This window comes from Myxocyprinus asiaticus, chromosome 48, assembly GCF_019703515.2.
Source record: "Myxocyprinus asiaticus isolate MX2 ecotype Aquarium Trade chromosome 48, UBuf_Myxa_2, whole genome shotgun sequence".
Classification (NCBI taxonomy): domain Eukaryota; kingdom Metazoa; phylum Chordata; class Actinopteri; order Cypriniformes; family Catostomidae; genus Myxocyprinus; species Myxocyprinus asiaticus.
Window position 1 is genome coordinate 11,879,143 of NC_059391.1, and position 18,379 is coordinate 11,897,521.

The 18,379-nt window shown below is 40.6% G+C and overlaps 1 protein-coding gene and 1 long non-coding RNA gene across 3 annotated transcripts in view; one reads left to right on the forward strand and one right to left on the reverse strand.

The window, feature by feature from the left end:
- LOC127437429 (Krueppel-like factor 13) overlaps positions 1 to 18,202 on the reverse strand; it is a 29,197-nt gene extending 10,995 nt beyond the window's left edge. Inside the window, exon 1 of the mRNA XM_051692326.1 lies at positions 17,150 to 18,202. Within this exon, the coding sequence (XP_051548286.1) occupies positions 17,150 to 17,783 (634 nt within the window). The 5' untranslated portion in view covers positions 17,784 to 18,202. The remainder of the gene's footprint in view (positions 1 to 17,149) is intronic.
- The window catches only part of LOC127437440 (uncharacterized), a 45,262-nt gene continuing 43,331 nt past the window's right edge, over positions 16,449 to 18,379 (forward strand). For both annotated transcript variants that reach the window (XR_007896561.1, XR_007896560.1), the window contains exon 1: positions 16,449 to 16,813. This is a non-coding gene — a long non-coding RNA (uncharacterized LOC127437440). The remainder of the gene's footprint in view (positions 16,814 to 18,379) is intronic.

Genomic DNA, 18,379 nt, shown 5'->3' on the forward strand with positions numbered 1-18,379 from the left:
AACACATTCAGCACAGATAGTCCTGCTGCACACTTTTTATTCTACATAGCCCCCATTAAGCCAGTGCAGACATACCTCATTGGAAGAATAAGGTCTTTTACACTGATCTCAAACCAGTTTTGTGGTTTCTCTTATTATGACTGTATCTAGAATTCACGGAGGGCAAAGATGAACCTAGAACAGTGCACAAAAAGCCACACAGGGACCTGTGCAGCTTCCTAATACCCATATGTACCCCTTTAACAGTAGAGCTGTTAAACCACCATGGAATCGAGAATCAACTCACACCAAAAAAACAACAAAAACCCACAGTGAATGACCAGGTCACGCAGTGGTTTACCTTCCACAAACGGCTTTTAGATCCCAAAATGAGCATTCTTTAAGCAGACGTGAAAGACCTGATGCAGCACAACTATTTACAAGCCGCTTGTGAGAGTGTGCTAATCCTCTCCTTTAGAAACTTACAAAATGTGAGTGAAAAAGTTTTTTACAATCACTAAGCTGGGTGAAAAGCCCACACATTAAACCAGGAATGGACTGTATTAAAAATGAAGCACATGTTCCAGCCAAGTAAGCATTGCATCATGCTAATTGGAGAATCATGAGAATACTATGAGGGACATGTATCATTTTGACTGCTCCAAAGAGGCTTATGGGATTTACTAACTCATTACTGAGATAACTGACGGATGCACAAACACACAGACGCTGGTTTATGTGGAGTCGGAACACATCTAAAAATCTAGCATTTTTCTCCAGTACTGCCACATGTTGGACAACCAGACAGCGAGTTTAATTAGGCAGGTTAACAGTCGCTACCCTGCCCCAGCTTGTTTTCAAACATGAAACTTGCAGTGAGAAATGCATTCTCCAACAGGCAATAAAAGTGGGCTTTGACACTCATCTACCCAATGCCATCTGGGACCATATATCTCGGTGTGGTTTCCTCACAGTTTCATGTGAAACAAATAGATGCAGTACACCAATGACCTCTCCCTTTGTGCACACGGGGGCCCGCGTGTCAGATACAGCATGTATTTTAGTTCCATTTTGCTGCTTATCTTCCCCCACAATAGTGCAATCTGCTTTTCTAATTTGACCAGCTTTTTAAACAGCTGTTTTTTTTTTTTTTCTCTTCGAGTAGTGTGAACTATCACTAAGGTCTTGAAACCACTGTTAAATGGTATATGGGTCATCTGCACTTTAATAGTTTTCAAAGTTTGAATGGCAAAGAAGTGGAAAAAAGAGACATCTCAGTCATTACCTGGTTAAATTAGACAGAACATGCAAAGTACAGAGAACCAGACAGCTTTTTGCTGCTGCCTTTGTTTAGCGGTTTCCTTTTAAGGCCCCAATGGAAAACAACATCAAACGAACATACATATGTGATGCCAAAAATTTATGTGTGGGACGACAGCTTTGCTGGGGTCCCTTACCCCTACTATGGCTTGTTATAAAGGGTTGAAAGAGAAACAGAGAACAGCAGGCAGAGCGAGTCTAGACTGCCCCCATTTAAATCTATGACCTGTCACTCACTTGCAGACAAACCTGCTCCCACCATGCATGCTCAAATGCAAACATAGAGGTAGGGATGGGAACTGAAAGGAATTTAACGATTCTGACTAATGATTCTTTCTGTACTTTTGAGGAAGAAATATTAGATATACAGTCTCAGAAATAAATTTATCATAGTTCTTGCTGGCATGTTCACACACTTTATAATGACTTTCCTAACACTTTACTCAAATGGCTCATAAGAGTCATTTGTTCAGAAATCGAACTTCACTAGTCGTGCTTTATGTTTTGTGCCACAGATTCAAAAGAACCAGCTCATAAGAGTCATTTGTTCGGGATTCAGACTACACTGGTCGCGCTATGCGTTTCAGCCGCTAGATTTAAAAGAACCATCTCATGAGAGTCATACATTTGGTAATTGGGCTAGACTGGTCGTGCTGTGTATTTAATATTGTAGATGCAAAAGAACCATCTGATAAGAGTCATTCGTTCGGGAATCTGACTACACTGGTCACGCTATGTGTTTCGCACTGCAGATTCAAAAGAACCGGCTCAAAGGAGCCATTCGTTTAGGAATTAGAGTACAATGGTCATGCTGTGGGTTTAACTCTGTAGATTCAGTAGTGGGCAGCACTGTCGACGAATTGCGCAGCAGTAAACACTTTCAGAGTATTTAAGTACGGTGTTTCGTCCACATCGGCAGAAAAAAATGCATGTTCAAGAACCGTTAACTGAACCAAAAATCATGAAAATCATATAGTTTAAAGGTAGACCAATATATCGGTTTTACCGATATATTTGCCGATAGTTGCTTTTTGGAACTATTGTTATTGGCTAAAATCTATGGTGATAATTATTATTTTAAAATAAGAGTCTCAGTGTGTTTCGGGCTTGTTTATACTTAAAGTCCTGCGTTATGCACTAAATCTTATTTTTGGGATTTTGGTTAAACATTCAAATGGATCTGGGATTTTCTTCATTTAGGACTCTTGTCTGCACCCATCATAGTAAGGAAAGAATAAGACATTGTTTTTACATTATATAAATCAATTTTAAAAGCTATCATCTGATTAATCAGTTATCTGCCTTTCCACCACCTTATTTATCAATATTGGCAAAATCCATTATCCATATGGATCCTGTATTTTTTGAAAAATGAATAATAACTGGTTCTTTGATACCAACCCTACATATTAACTTCCAAAAATGTATGCAGAACTATGTAACCTGCAAACCAACAAAACAGCTGTAAAAAGCCAAAAAAAATGGGCATCAGATACAATAAGTAACCACCAGTTATTTCAAGGTTGTTCCTCACCGGAAACCATCTGGTCTCCAATTAAGCACTCTGTTGTTCATTGTGATGGTACAAAACACTCCTGAGGGTACACTCTTGAGTGCAGGTTACTAGTGTGTGTACTTAACTAATAATTCTAAAACGGAAGGACATGACAATTCAGAACTACCATGCTTCAGATGTTCTGCCAGTTGGTTCGAACATTACTAAGAGTTCAAGTGGGACACTTTTCCAAGAATATCACTATTATCAAGTAGGGCACTCATGACGTGGGTCTGAAGTAAGACTTATGTAAAAAGGCCACAACGTTCAGTGTGTCACAGTTTCATAACAGATGGAAGTTGCAGCTCCGTCCAAACCGTCAAGTGACAATGGGAACTGGGGACACTCTGAAGTCTTCCTCTTTTTGTTCCTCTGAGAAAACAAGGTCGCAACCCATGGTGCAACTGTGTCATGTCGTTCATGCAAATGTCCATGCCACAATCTGTCAAAATTTACCTGAAGTTCACCTCATCTCCTTGCCTGTGGTCCATATAGTTTTTCACAGCATTGCAACGTGGAACTTGCTTTCAGTTGGTTTGTGCTGCATTGGGCATTGGTAAGTGGTCCCACTGATGAGCTTTCCTTCTCAACCAGTGCAACCAGCACTGCGTGTGCCCGTTATTTTTCACAACAGGGGACATAATTAAGAGAGGCTTTAGATTTGACCTCTTCGCTAACAAACACAGTGACCCAGTTACCCTTTGCAGCAGTTACATCACAGTAATGAGTACAAACATCCCATTGCTAAGGTAGCTGAGCAACAGTGTTTCCCTTCAGAGGCAATACCATTATGTCACAGACAGCAGCCTTACATAACTGTTCCCCTTTTGGGGCCACTGGGTCAGTAAATAAACTGCTCACGCCTTTTCTTTCAAGCAGATAAACGCAACACAAATCCATGGCTCGGTTTCATAGAAGGACTGAATAAAGAGCAGCTTCAGACTTCTTCAATGGGCTTTGAGATGAATCAGTTGGAAACAGGAGAAAGAGGCCTTTTGAGGTGAGCTACCGCAACAGACATCTGATCAGGCCTCTATCTGAGCAACACAAGTGCAGACTGAATGTCAATCCAGGAGACTTGGTGTCGCTCACTTGTTCCAACAAGAGCTACCAGCATCTCTGTGAGGGTGAGATAAAATTCCTCAGGTTTCTTCAACCATGAGGCCACTTACGCAGGCAGAGACATAGGTAGGGATGGAGATAGCCATGCAGTGTGTGAGAAAGGCAGGCAGACAGTAAGACAAGTGAACAGTCAGGTATTGAAGACTTTCTGTTGGGAGGTCTATTAAATCCTTTCTAACCATTGTGCTCACATAACGTGCACTCTCCAGCCCACGCCAGGCTACTTCAAGGGCTATACAAATATAATTGCAGTAAATGCCCTGGAATATGCTCTGAAATTAGCTATTCCAGTCATTAAACTTTATAAGTCTTCATTAGCTTGAAAAACTGTTTTTAGTAAGTCATTGAGACTTTACATTCACCTTCCAGACACCAAACCATTACATTTGTTACCAGCATCATACTCACACAAAATGGAGGACCACTGTAGGAAGGTGCTACGAATTGTACCTGGCAGGCAGACAAGCCCCTAACCTTGCCCCTACACCAAATCATAACCATATAGAGCCTGTAAAGGCCAAAGTATACTTCTGTTTTCCGTGTGCCAGTACATCTCGTGCGCAGTGCACGTGATGCAAAATGCTTCATCAGCATAGTACGCACAGACAATTGTTTTTCTAGACACACAGTCAAGCGCCAAGTGCTCGACCATGCATAAGACGAAACAGCATTCGGCAAAATATATACTCTATGTATAAAATGTATAAAAGTATACCCTTGCCTTAAGGTGGAGTAGACACCTTTTGGGTATCAGGCTAATATCATGATTACTTGTTCATTTAGAACCTGTCACCAAATCACACAGTTACAATTCAGTCCATTGGGGGGTACTGTGGACATGTATCGTCGAGGTGTTGAATGAGAGAAGATATGATGGCGTCTGTGCTTTTGAAAGCAGTCAAGTGTGGCAATACTTGTAATTTTTTTTTCTTATTTAATTCTACTCCACTGGTATTCAGTATTCATTTCAACGGATGTGGATCTGCTATGTTGGAAAGAAAATTCAAAGCGGTACAAGAAACTCGGAAGCTATCAGGACAGTATGCGTGAATGTGCGTGAAATATCTTAACAGCAGTAGAGTACATTTTAGAAACAGCCAACTTTCACCAATTATTTCTCTGAACAATACCATGTGAAATTATAAAAATGTGATAGCCTTTATGTAGACTTAGTGTACATTACCTTTGTGCATTACCATCAGTATAGGTTTCTATGTAAGCTCCAGATGAGTGCAAATGTTTTTTACTCTTATATTTAAATATATTTTTCCATTTTTACTAATACACATTGTTCAATAAATATTTTCCAAAACAAAAACATTTTTTGTTGAAGTTAACTTATTTTGAAACCGTTCTTGGAATAAAACAAAGAATACAATTTTCATACATCTAATACTTTTTTTTTTATTTATTTATTTTACTTATTTTAATTTACAAGTAATCAATTACTAGTTTTTTTGTGGGTTAGAGTACTTGACTACAAAATTACTCAAAAATGCCCATCCTTAATAAAAAGGCCTTCTTTGAACCAGAATGATGTAGAGTACCAGCAAAAGGAGGCTACTCTGAATTCTTCTTTGTTATTGCATGATTTTTTGGCCAGTGATCTCACAGACATGGTTGAGCACATATGCCTTCACTTACCTTTAGCTAGCCGCAAAGCAAAAGCAATACAACAAACACAGATGTAAAATAGACCAAGACATGATGCTTGCAATTTCATATGTATTAGATCCTGATGTTGCAGATGGTGTAGATTCCAATCAGATCAGACGTTTTGAATCAGGGGCACAGAGTCTTAGCTTCAGGTCTGCCACGCACCCTAAGTGTGCCTGGTTTGTCATCCGTGGCACAACATGTGAAACCGGAGCTCTAAAATGGCACCACAAATGTAACTGAAGTGCTCACCAGAGGGTTGTAATTTATTCCTGGTGGGTCATGCCAGCCCAAGCACTAAATGGCTGGTTAATGACAAGAGCTTTGGAGGCAGCCGCAGATCCAGAGTGGCCTCTTCTCAGTCCAAAAGTTTTCGTTTTTGGGTGAACATTTCCTTTCATTTCTGCAAGAAAGTTCTCAGCTTGTTATAGCACAGCAAAATAGGAAATTTATGCAGACAGCCCGGCCTCCTCTTTCCACCACCATGGTTGCAGTGCTTGCTAAATGACCTCATTGCTACCCCATAAGCAAAGGGAATTATGGGAGTGCATACAATCCCATCAGCAACCAAGTAGGGAGAGAAATATGGCTCACACCCTCCATCCCACTACGGTTGCCAAGACGTGAGTTCACTGAAACTACAGCACACCATGGAGACCAACAAAGTCTGGCACAAACAAGTCATAAGCTATAAGTCATAGCTGTGGGCAATTTAGCACATGAGCAGCATTATCGTCATACCTGCATTAGAAACAACTTCATAATAATCGTGTGAAGGACTAGTGAGCAGATTGATGACTGAGCAAAAGCTTTACCGGTGGTTTGACCCAGATTACAGAATTAAGAGACAAGTGTGGGAATGGAACAAAAACACAGAAGTGCAACACACATATGCGTGTGTTTACGGAGGGAGGGGTGGGGGTGGGGGTTGTCTAACCACATTGAGACTTGGTGAGTCAGATCAGGCTTTCAGTGCTCTGTTCGTACCAGTGACTTCGAGAAATTGAGGATTAATGCTAATGGATGTGGGTGTAACCGAGACATTACAGCTAGGTCAAGTGCAATAATGAGGACTGGATCAGACTTGTCCAGAGACATTGTGACAAAAGGAACCATGTTTATTTTATCATCATCTTTTGTCTTTTGATGAAAAACACTAAAAACTACTTGCCTTTCAATTGCCCATTCTCCTCCCAGTGTTTTAATGCTGTGAACAATAGCGCTGGCCTTGTCTGACGAGAGAGCCTTTATCATCAGGCATTTCAATCAAGCCTTCCGAGCCAAGAAGACACAACTCACTCCTCACAGCCTTTACAGCACATGTGCACACACAGTCAAAAGACACCTTATGCGAGGAAGCAGCCTCAGCTACAGCTGCTTTATGTGCCCTGTCCTCTATTTTCCAACCACTGCTTTGCATTTATCTACTTATGATTCTAGCTCTGTGTATAAGCTGAACTTGTCCTTATTCCATTCCAGGTCTTGGCCTAAAGTGGTCAATAAGTTTTGCAGCACAGCATAATTATTTAACCCAGTTTACCAAAGGACCCAGTTCTGCCAAATGTAAAGGACAAATTAAGTGGCTAGTAACAAAAATGTCTCATGAGATCTGATCTTGAACAAGCTCCCCTTTCCAAATTAAAATGTTTCACAAACTTCAGCCTTAATTATCAAAGGACAAACTGCCCTTTCAAACTGTAACATTTCTTCTATTATCATAATGAAGAATGTATATCAAACATTAATAAAAGTTGCTAGCAGCTCTGTTAATATCCCGGTATGATTCAAACCTTAAGATACTTTCTTCCTGACTTTGAAGTTTACCTTCAGCAGTCAGACACCATTCACAGAGAAATCTTCTGCCCCCTCTATGTGAAATAGCTAGAGCAACCCTCCCCCCATGACCAGTGACTGTCCACTGAATGATCCTTTTCATCCCACAGTCACACCTGGCAAAGAAAACAGGCCAGGATCCTCCACATACAGATTTATTAGACAGTAAGGGGTCAAACATCTCACTTGCAAGAACTAATGTCAATATAATAGCGGGGAAAGCAACCCATGGTCTGGCACACAGGAAAGTAACCTCTCCGTCTTTTTCTGTCTGTCTTGTTTCTGCCCACTATCCACATCTCAAAAACCCAAAAGCATGCATTGCTGCTGCTGCAGAATATCAACAAATCAAGTTGATTGCACATGCAGCTGAAATGAATGACTTACATCAACGGAGGGCTTTGACAACATATCCCACCCAGTTCCCACCCCCACACTTCTGCATCTCCATACAGTACATGCCCTCCCATAAACTGCAGAGTTAGCGCCCCACATGGTGTTAGCGTGAGACCCTTAGCCGGTGGCTCATGCTTCAGGAAGTCTCAAATACAGAGCCACACTTGCTCCGGATCCCCCTTTTCCTGCACAAAGTAAACGACACCTGTGCATAGCAAATTTAGGAAAGCAAAAGAGCTTGCATTACACAACGCTTCAGCAGTTCATTTAACTTAAAACCCTAAAGGCGGGCTGAGAGGACATGGGGCAAATGGGGGAAGGTTAGACAGGAACAGAGTGGCCTTTATAAGACTCTGCTTAAGCTAACTAAAGTATACATGAGCTCAGCAGTGTATGAAGAGTATGAAAGGTACTTATAGGAAACTGCGGCCAAATACCAACTATGGTGCATTAACTATGACTGACTTGATCTAATATAAGGCGAATTTTAAGGCCGTATGTTGGTTTTTGGTTTTTATGGCAGCTACAGTCTATGCTTTTCTTCACATGAAGGAAAAATAAGAGAGCTGTATTCCCGTCAGCAAGGGCTTCTTTAGGAGAGATGGATGACTGCAAAAGGGCGGATGAGCGCATGATGAAACACCCATGGGGCTGAAGTACTTCAGCCTATCATTTTGAGAGAGAAAGGGAGAGGGAGAGGAAGAGAGAGAGAGAGGGAGAGAGAGGGAGGGAGGGACCCAATAGTGCATGTCTTCAACCACATAGGATGGCTAACAGCAGAAATCTGATGCAAAGAGGCTAAGTGGACAGAATATGTACATACAGATACCTAACATAGGTTACTAATCTATGTGATAATCTCCTCTCAATCATAAAAACAGGTGCTTATACAAATATCATATGATCCCTGCTTAAAATAAGATCACTTCCCAATAAACTAGCTTGTGACTATACTGAATGGCAAGTGGGTCAGTCAAACCCATGCAACCTTAGGCATAATTTTAACATAAATTTATTTGGGTTACAAGGTAACAGGCCAGGGGTGTGGAATGGAAAACAGTTTGTCAGACAGGGCAGAATCCCTGCTGTAAAGCCATCACCTCTACACTGCGCCCAGCCCTGCCCCAGCCATGGCACTGTGCCCAGTACAGGACATAAGTACCCAGGTCACTAGCCACACACACAGCGACAGCATGGCCTTTTGTGGTTACCCTGCCCATAATGGGCCATAAGGGTTAGAGGTGCTCTGCCAACAAAAATGAGCTCATTCTAGGCTGTCTTTTAGTCAAAGCTAACCATGTATTTAATAACAGCAAGGCAAGAGGGTAAAATGGGACTGTACCACGCTGGTAACATATTATGATAATTTTTGCTTTAGTACAGTAAATATATTACATATTACACCTTTAAACATGTATTAATTTGAACTAACTTGTTTATAAATGGTCCAAAGTGGCCTCTGAAAGATAAGGGTGGGTTCAACAAATTGTAAAAAGCCCATGCCATCTTTGGTGGCATAATGTAGTTCTTAGCATCCTTCCCCCACCAAAGCTGCTATAGCCAATCTTGCTTGTCAATTTGTGACAAAATCCATCTTCCCATTCTCTATATCTCAGGTCAAGCAGTTTGCGTGGAACCCCTCCTCCTCATATTTGCAGAAGTTCAGACAAAGCTGTCTGGTAACCTTAGACCCTCAACCTGCTGTGTTCCCCTTTGCTTCGCCAACCCACTTAGCACAATGAGCAATTTGTGTACTGTGTTCGCTCTCATCTTCCACGTCCTACTGCTCCGCTCGCTCATACTTACCATCTCAAAGAAGAAAAGATAAAAGGAGGATTACAAAACCTCCTAGGCCTTTGAGGTGATCTCATTTAATCTGCCTTACACAACACATCATGCAAGAGAGTGATCTGAAGCATGCTATCAATATTCAAGACTCTCACAAGTAGCAAGTGTGCCTATGTGATGACATGCCCCTCCAAATTCTTGGAGATATTCTCATGGGTACAAAGAGTAGTGATACAGGTCTTGAGTATCCCAATCAGGATAATGAGTCGTATTGTTGTCAAAAGTACCGGTACTTCGGTACCAAGTCGGTACTAAAATAAAAAAGATGTAACGATACCAGTGATTCTACAGTACCGGTAGTACCAAGCACTGACTCAATCCGGTACCACATACTGTCTTACTGACATAAGACAGTATGCTTTCAAATGCTCACACGCTAATATGAGCGTGTGGTCTGTTACTCATTTTACACTGAAATGCAGTAATCATATTAAAATCGTGATATGTCCTAGTGTGATTTAAACCGCGATTTAAATGCTGCAATCTTAGACTGTATGAGCTGCATGAGCTTTAAATTAATGTGTGAAGAAGACATTAATGATACACTGGAAACTACACAGACTCTGAGAATCATTCGTGTTGTATGAGAGATGAGAGCAGAGCACTAATCCAATCTGAAGCGTTATTTTTGTATAATTGAAATCACAGCATTTGAGCTTTAACGATCACACTGGGCCATGTAGCAAACTGTTTATCCACAGAAGTTAAACTTCCGTCAAAAATACACATCAAAATAAAAGCACGATTCATAATAAAAGCTAAACGCCTGAAATTGAAGAAATGGCAACAGAAATATTATAACTGTATAGTAAAATGTAATCCTCACTGTAGAAATAATAATAATAATTAATAATTTATTATTAAAAGGAATTAATAATAAATAATGATTACTGAATAATGATTGTAATAATAATAAAAATTAAGAAATATATAATCAAGCAAGAGTGATTCTGTACTGAATAAAAAAAAATTTAAAAATGCAATGGTACGTTGGCAAGTTTTACTTGTTAAAAGGTTTTAAAAGTTGAAGGTAATATGTTTGGTTAGACACCATTTTGATAATATAATGAAATTAAACTTTAAAACATGGAATTCTGGAAAAATAATAAGAAAAAAAGGAAAAAAGGATTTGGCGAAAAAATAAAACAGATTTCAGTAGGGCCCTGCTTAAAAACAAACAAGTGCTAGAAACACTTGAAAGAAACAAGCATATCTTTTAATTTATTATATACATTGAAATGTAACTTTAGGCAAAAGGAGTGTGTTCAATAGCACATTATCATATTAGCAAATTTTTTTCTGTGGTATTGAAATTGGTATCGAGAAATTTTGATACCGTGACAACACTGAGTCTAGTAACTGGGCCCAAATGACATTATTGAGTTGTACAGAGAGCAGATTAGATTATGGGGCAAGGGGGATTAACCCAGAACACAGTGGCTACATGTACCCATTTAGATCACGAGGTTCCGTCATGGGTTTGCCAGTGAATGCAATTTGTGAACCAAATGAACTTTCATTTAGCCTTGAATGTCAAAAAGAATCAGAGGAGACCAATAACACACGTCTTATGAACACAATACCTTTAATCTTTAAAATGTATTATATGGGAAAGTGAGTTTGGAAGACAGATCAAATGCAGGCTATTGTTAATGTTGAACTCAAAAATCCTAGTGAGGGCATGCTTTTCTTTAACAAGCAGTCTAGACGGGGGCCTGGGTAACTCAGCAAGTAAAGACGCTGACTACCACACCTGGAGTCGCAAGTTTGAATCTAGGGCGTGCTGAGTAACTCCAGTCAGGCTTCCTAAGCAACCAATTGGCCCGGTTGCTAGGGTGGGTAGAGTTAAGTTGGGTTAACCTCCTCGTGGTCGCTATAATGTGGTTCTTGCTCTCGGCGGGGCGTGGTGAGTTGTGCGTGGATGCCGCGTAGAATAGCATGAAGCCTCCACATGTGCTACGTCTCCGTGGTAATGCGCTCAACAAGCCACATGATAAGATGCGTATATTGAAGGTCTCAGATGCGGAGGCAACTGAGATTCGTCTTCCAACCTGTAGAGTCACTACACCACCACGAGGACTTAGAGCGCATTGGAAATTGGGCATTCCAAATTGGGGAGAAAATCCACAAAAAAAAATAAAAAAAATGTTCAAGTAATGATACAACTGTTCCACTCTGAGTTGCAAGTGCAGCATACAAATTTAATGGGGCAACACTTTCAGAGAGAAGGAAACCAAACTTATCAGAAAAGAAAAATCATATGGTCTGGTGCATACTGAACAGCCAGAGTGCGTCACAGCCATGTCACTTCCTCTTTCTGAACTGAAACTTATTAGTTTAGTGAAAATCGGATGGCCCCACACCCATTTCATTAGCATGCATGCCTACCAGTGGCTCATACCTTATTCCTTTTCTCATCACAAGTCAACTGCGATCTAATAAAGCGATGCGAAATTTATTAATTATCATCTGCATACATATTAGGCACCACTGCAGTCAACAACTCATCGAAAGCAAACCAAGCATCTCTAAATCTGTCCATCTGTGTTATTAAGAATGATTAATGAGCCCTTGCTTATCCGGCCACATGCTCTAAAAGTTTGCATCTTTTACTTTCTTTCTACCCTCTACAACTTTCCAATACCTCCTTCTGTTTTTGCCTTGAGATTCTGCACAGCCTTAAAACATTGCCAGTACAATCGGACTAAACTGTAATTGTATTCTTGAAAGGTCACTAGGAGGTTATTCCACTAACCTTATCTCAATGAGGGACACTCTATAACCACAGGTTACCACAGAACTGCTAAGGATATAAGCTCACAATACATAGTCTTTCTTTAAAAAGAAAACAAAGCTACAAATAGACCCAGAACCTAAAATTGTTGGCTTTGCAAACTCATGTGGTTTGAGACAGTTAGACAAAGGGTAATTTCAGTCAGCAAACAAGCGCTATTACAACTACAGTTGAAGTCAGATGTTTACATACACTTAGGCTGAAGTCATTACAACTCATTTTTTAACCACTCCACAGATATCATATTAGCAAAATATAGTTTTGGCAAGTCGTTTAGGACATCTACTTTGTGCATGACACAAGTAATTTTTCCAACAATTGTTTAAAGACAGATTGTTTCATTTTAATTGACTATATCACAATTCCAGTGTGTCAGAAGTTTACATACACTAAGTTAACTGTGCCTTTAAGCAGCTTGGAAAATTCCAGAAAATGATGTCAAGCCATTAGGCAATTAGCTTCTGAAAGGCTAATTGGCTAACTGGAGTCAATTGGAGGTGTACCTGTGGATGTATTTTAAGGCTTACCTTCAAACTCAATGCCTCTTTGCTTGACATCATGGGAAAATCAAAAAAAATCAGCCAAGACCTCAGAAAAAAACATTGTGGACCTCCACAAGTCTGGTTCATCCTTGGGAGCAATTTCCAAATGCCTGAAGGTACCACGTTCATCTGTACAAACAATAGTACGCAAGTATAAACACCATGGGACCACACAGCCATCATGCCATTCAGGAAGGAGACGCATTCTGTCTCCTAGAGATGAACGTAGTTTGGCGCGAAAAGTGCAAATCAATCCCAGAACAACAGCAAAGGACCTTGTGAAGATGCTGGAGGAAATAGGTGGACAAGTATCTATATCCACAGTAAAACGAGTCCTATATCGACATAACCTGAAAGCTGCTTAGCAAGGAAGAAGCCACTGCTCCAAAACCGCCATGTGCACATGGGGATAAAGATCTTACTTTTTGGAGAAATGTCCTCTAGTCTGATGAAAAAAAAAAAAAACATTTGAACCGTTCGGCCATAATGACCATTGTTATGTTTGGAGGAAAAAGGGTGAGGCTTGCAAGCCGAAGAACACCATCCCAATCATGAAGCATGGGGGTGGCAGCATCATGTTGTGGGGGTGCTTTGCTGCAGGAGGTACTGGTGCACTTCACAAAATAGATGGCATCATGAGGAAGGAAAATTATGTGGATATATTGAAGCAACATCTCAAGACATCAGCCAGGAAGTTAAAGCTCAGTCGCAAATTGGTCTTCCAAATGGACAATGACCACAAGCATACCTCCAAAGCTGTGGCAAAATGGCTTAAGGACAACAAAGTCAAGGTATTGGAGTGGCCACCACAAAGCCCTGACCTCAATCCAATAGAAAATGTGTGGGCAGAACTGAAAAAGCGTGTGGGAGCAAGGAGGCCTATAAACCTGACTCAGTTACACCAGTTCTGTCTTGAGGAATGGGCCAAAATTCCAAAATGAGAAGCTTGTGGAAGGTTACCCAAAAGGTTTGACACAAGTTAAACAATTTAAAGGCAGTGCTACCAAATACTAACAAAGTGTATGTAAACTTCTGACCCACTGGGAATGTGATGAAAGAAATAAAAGCTGAAATAAATAATTCTCTCTACTATTATTCTGGCATTTCACATTTTTAAAATAAAGTAGGGATCCTAACTGACCTAAGACAGGGAATGTTTTCTATGATTAAATGTCAGGAATTGTGAAAAACTGAGTTTAAATGTATTTGGCTAAGGTGTATGTAAACTTCTGACTTCAACTGTATATACGAGTTTGGTAACAAATTCTTGGGAAATAAAATAATATTTAAATTGCTCTGTGCTGACAAAATGATCTCTACAAATCTAAGACTATTATAATCTAAGTACAATGTCAGTATTTTGTTCCATTTAAGATCATCAGTCAACAACTGTTAAAACAACAGCTTTTGTGTATGCACTGCAGTGCATTTCACAGTTTTAAGTTGAGCCCTTTGTAACATTTCTGCGTTGTTTGATCATGAAAGTACATCTAGTCCAGCTCTATCATAAAATGCCTTCTTCCAGCAAGCTTGCACATGTGATGGCTAGACCCTCCCCCTTTCTACTCACAATCTACTCAGTCTTTAGCAAAAGATCACTGAAAAGGTCTGGCATGTAAACAGACTAAATTGTTTACATCTTATTCAGAGTACCACACATGTTAGAGTACCCAATGTTTTCATCACAAATTATTTATTTACTTTTTTTTTTTTAAATTTGGTTGATTTTAAAAAAGAAAGACCTGTTGCAATTTTAGGAAATTACTAGTCAGCTTTCTTATCAGTGCAGATTGACAAGCGTGACTGCATCTCTCTGGATGGAAAACTCAACAGCCCAAGTTTTCATCTTACTATTACATAATACAACTTCATTTACATCTGCAACAATGTGCTCAAAGTGCCTGGTCTTTTAAAAGCTGATTTCATCCCTGTGCCCAAATTCTGATGGAGTGAGACAAATGATCCAAAGCAGGGTTCAAACCAGAGCCAGCAGGGAATCTGGGGCGTTGCTTAAGTCAAATATGTTCTCCAGCACTCCTGGCTCCCCAAATTTGTTTTTATAACACTGTGTTCCCCCTTCAGTTCAAAAGGGGTGTGTGACTGCCAGAAGCATCCATCTTATCTTTGCTCTGTTAGTAGTGCCTGATGGAAAATGTGCTGAGTGCTTAAGAAAGGTGCCCAGAATGGAGCAGGTTGGCTGAGCTAGGGCTGCTGAACTCAGATGACCCACATTCCCTGATTACCAAAACAATTGAGAGGGAACACACATTGTTAAACCAAATCATAGTCCAATCACAGACCAGTGACTACAACAAAACCCAATCGCAAGTCAGCAACTTGCAGAATAACCCAACTGAAAGAGAGGAAGTAGGGGGGCACACATGAATTGTGATGTATATCTGACTGATTTAGACATGTAAACATAAAAGTAGACACATTGAGCACTGTACACCAGACCGTAACTGGGGTCAAATAAACATACTGGAGATTTACAGAACAATATGCTGGGTGGTGTGTGGTGTGTTCTGATACTAACATGCCATTTTATATGCAGTAAAAGACTAAACTACGTAGACTTTCAAGCCAAGTAAATATAGCAAAGGAATATGGCAACTAAGTTGATGACACGCCCACTTTGAGATGGAAAATACTTAAATGTATATGATATGTGATATGTGATATTTGTGACATTACAAGGCATACACAAAATCTACAAGTGCAGAACTCCACAGATTTCTGCAGATTTTTCCCAAATTCAGCACTGAAATGGCAAAAAAAAATGACAGCAGATTCCGTCCAGGCCAAATTATTAAACCTTAAACATCAATGCAAGAAAAGCAGTAATGGCACAGATGATGAGGATGATGATAAAGAATTTTGACTAACGTGTTTGAATTTAACCACTGAAACCAGCCCAATACCTGTAACAAATAATATACATCTTACACAAACATATCAATTATCAATACACCTTGCATTGTGTCATTCACCATTTCACACAACTTGTGAGAGTTTCGGAAAACCCTAAAACTATTTATACACTTATGTGGTTTATTTCTGATCTGATGCCAGCCACGACGACTTTGGGTGTCAAGATCGTATTAATTCAATGCAAAGTTTCCATATTGTTTGAGGTGACAACAACCACTTTAAACACTGCATTAATAATACCGCTGCCGCGGTACTTCGCGTCATTCCGCGTGAAAACGCGCTAAATAACGTATAATTGTTCTTCTAAATGTATTTTCCATCTTAAGTTCCAATTATAGAGGATGAAAAGCCGTTGAGGTCAACGCTAAGGGAGGGTGCTCTGATCTGCGCTCGCATGGTCGAGTCTGTTGCTGGCCAGATCAGCTGGCAGTCTGTCTGACGGGGGTGTGGCACATCACAACAAAGAGCTTACCAGTCAAACAAGCAACCGCAGAAGTCTCACCAACCTCCATCTTTTATTCATTTTCTATTTGTTTTAAGCCATTTGCATATGTCTTACGGACTTACTTAAAGAGAAAGTTACGTTATGCGTTATGACGGTACCTGCACGTTCTTTGTTTTCCGGATGGATCACGCTCGTTCTCAGTGGTTGGCACCAAGACCTTCTGCCAATTGACTTTTCGCAAACCACCACCTTCGTCTCGTGAAAATATAGACTATACGGCTCTTTTTTTTTTATTTTTATGAGCGATTACATCATGGGGTGCCAGGCTCGCTCGCCCCCCGCCCCATCAGAGTACAACATTTTATTGTGAGATGGTTTGCTTTAAAGTGCAGGTATTGAATGCGTAAAGTGCTGTATGCCTATATGCACGTGCCTATGCACATATGTTGTAATTGGTTTATATTGGGCTTGTGTGTGGCTTGAGTTGGATGGGGGTGAAATAAGCAAGGCACTGGAGATGGAGAACTGTTGCTGATTACCATATAGCTTCAGTACACAACAGTTGTCCCATCAACTAAATGGCTGAGCTTGCACAGTACATAATGTGCCCAACGTGTACTAATGAAAAAATGCCGCTACCCTTTCATTTACTTCCCCGTGCACTTTTAACGTGTAGCCTACATTTGATCTGAGAAACGTTAATACACTTGGCAGGAAAGGAAACTGACCTGTATGTGTCCTTAGGTGGGCTTTGAGATGGGACGATTTGCCATAAACTTTTTCACAACCTGAATAGTGGCATTTGTGCTTTTTCTGCGGGGCTTCTTGTTCAATTCGACCCCTATTTCGTTTGCTTCTTTGTTTGAGAGCAGAGTCGGCGGTGATGGTGGTAGGTGTGGCAGAGTTCCCATCATCTCTGGTTAGGGTCGCCGTTGGTGGCATGCTCTCCTCTTTTATTTTTGCTTGCTCGGCAAAATTAGTGGGCGTCTGCTGATTAAAATCCGCCAAAATTCTCGCCACCACAAAGAGAGAGGAGTTATCTTTCAAAGGCTCATTGGTCTCTTCTCCGTTCCTCTGTGCAGCCGTAGTTTCGGGTCTGATCTCTCTATTCCCTTTCGGACCGTGAACAATTGCTTGGCTGGACATTGACACAAGGCACTCTGCTGCGAAGTGATCCATTTCGTTTCTAGGATGAAAATCGCCCCGATCTTCCTTTATGGCATCCAAACCCAAATTACACAACACCATTGAACTCAGTAGATCCCTTTGTGTGATGCTGAAGAGGTAGCTCTCAGAAGCAAACTCACTTTGTACTAATCTTACCGGTTTTTCAGCAACACTGGCATCCTGCATGAAAATCATGCGAGGTCGAACCGTGAACGCGCAACGCCGACTGTTTGCTTTCTCTAGAAATAAGTTTCCGAAGATGAGAGTTCTGAAAACTTGTCTTGATGGAGTATGAAAACTCCCATCGTGGCTGTAATCTTCACAACGTTAAAGTGACAGTATGCTGTGCGCCGATTAGAGCTGATTGTATCCATGCTGGGGGCGTGTCGGCCGGTAGCGTTTGGCAACGTCGTCAGAGCAGACGCGCGATCATTGGATGGCGACGTGTCCCAGAGTGCAATACCTTACATGCCCCCACCAAACTTTAACAAAGTACCAGACGAACTTCACTCAGTACCTATATATGCATGCACACATCAAACTTGGCATCTGTGTAGGTGTGAGGATGGAGTTTATTTTTAAAGAATTACTATTATCTATCATTATCCATTATAATTTGCAGTGGCACAGAACGGGGGGGTTACAGGGGCGCAAGTCCCTGCCCCTTTCATTCACAAATCTAAAGGTGCCATTCACAAATGTAAAGGTGCCTTTTTAAGCGGAGGTGTCTTTACTACAGCACATACAGTGTGTGTGTGTGTGTGTGTGTGTGTGTGTGTATACATATATAT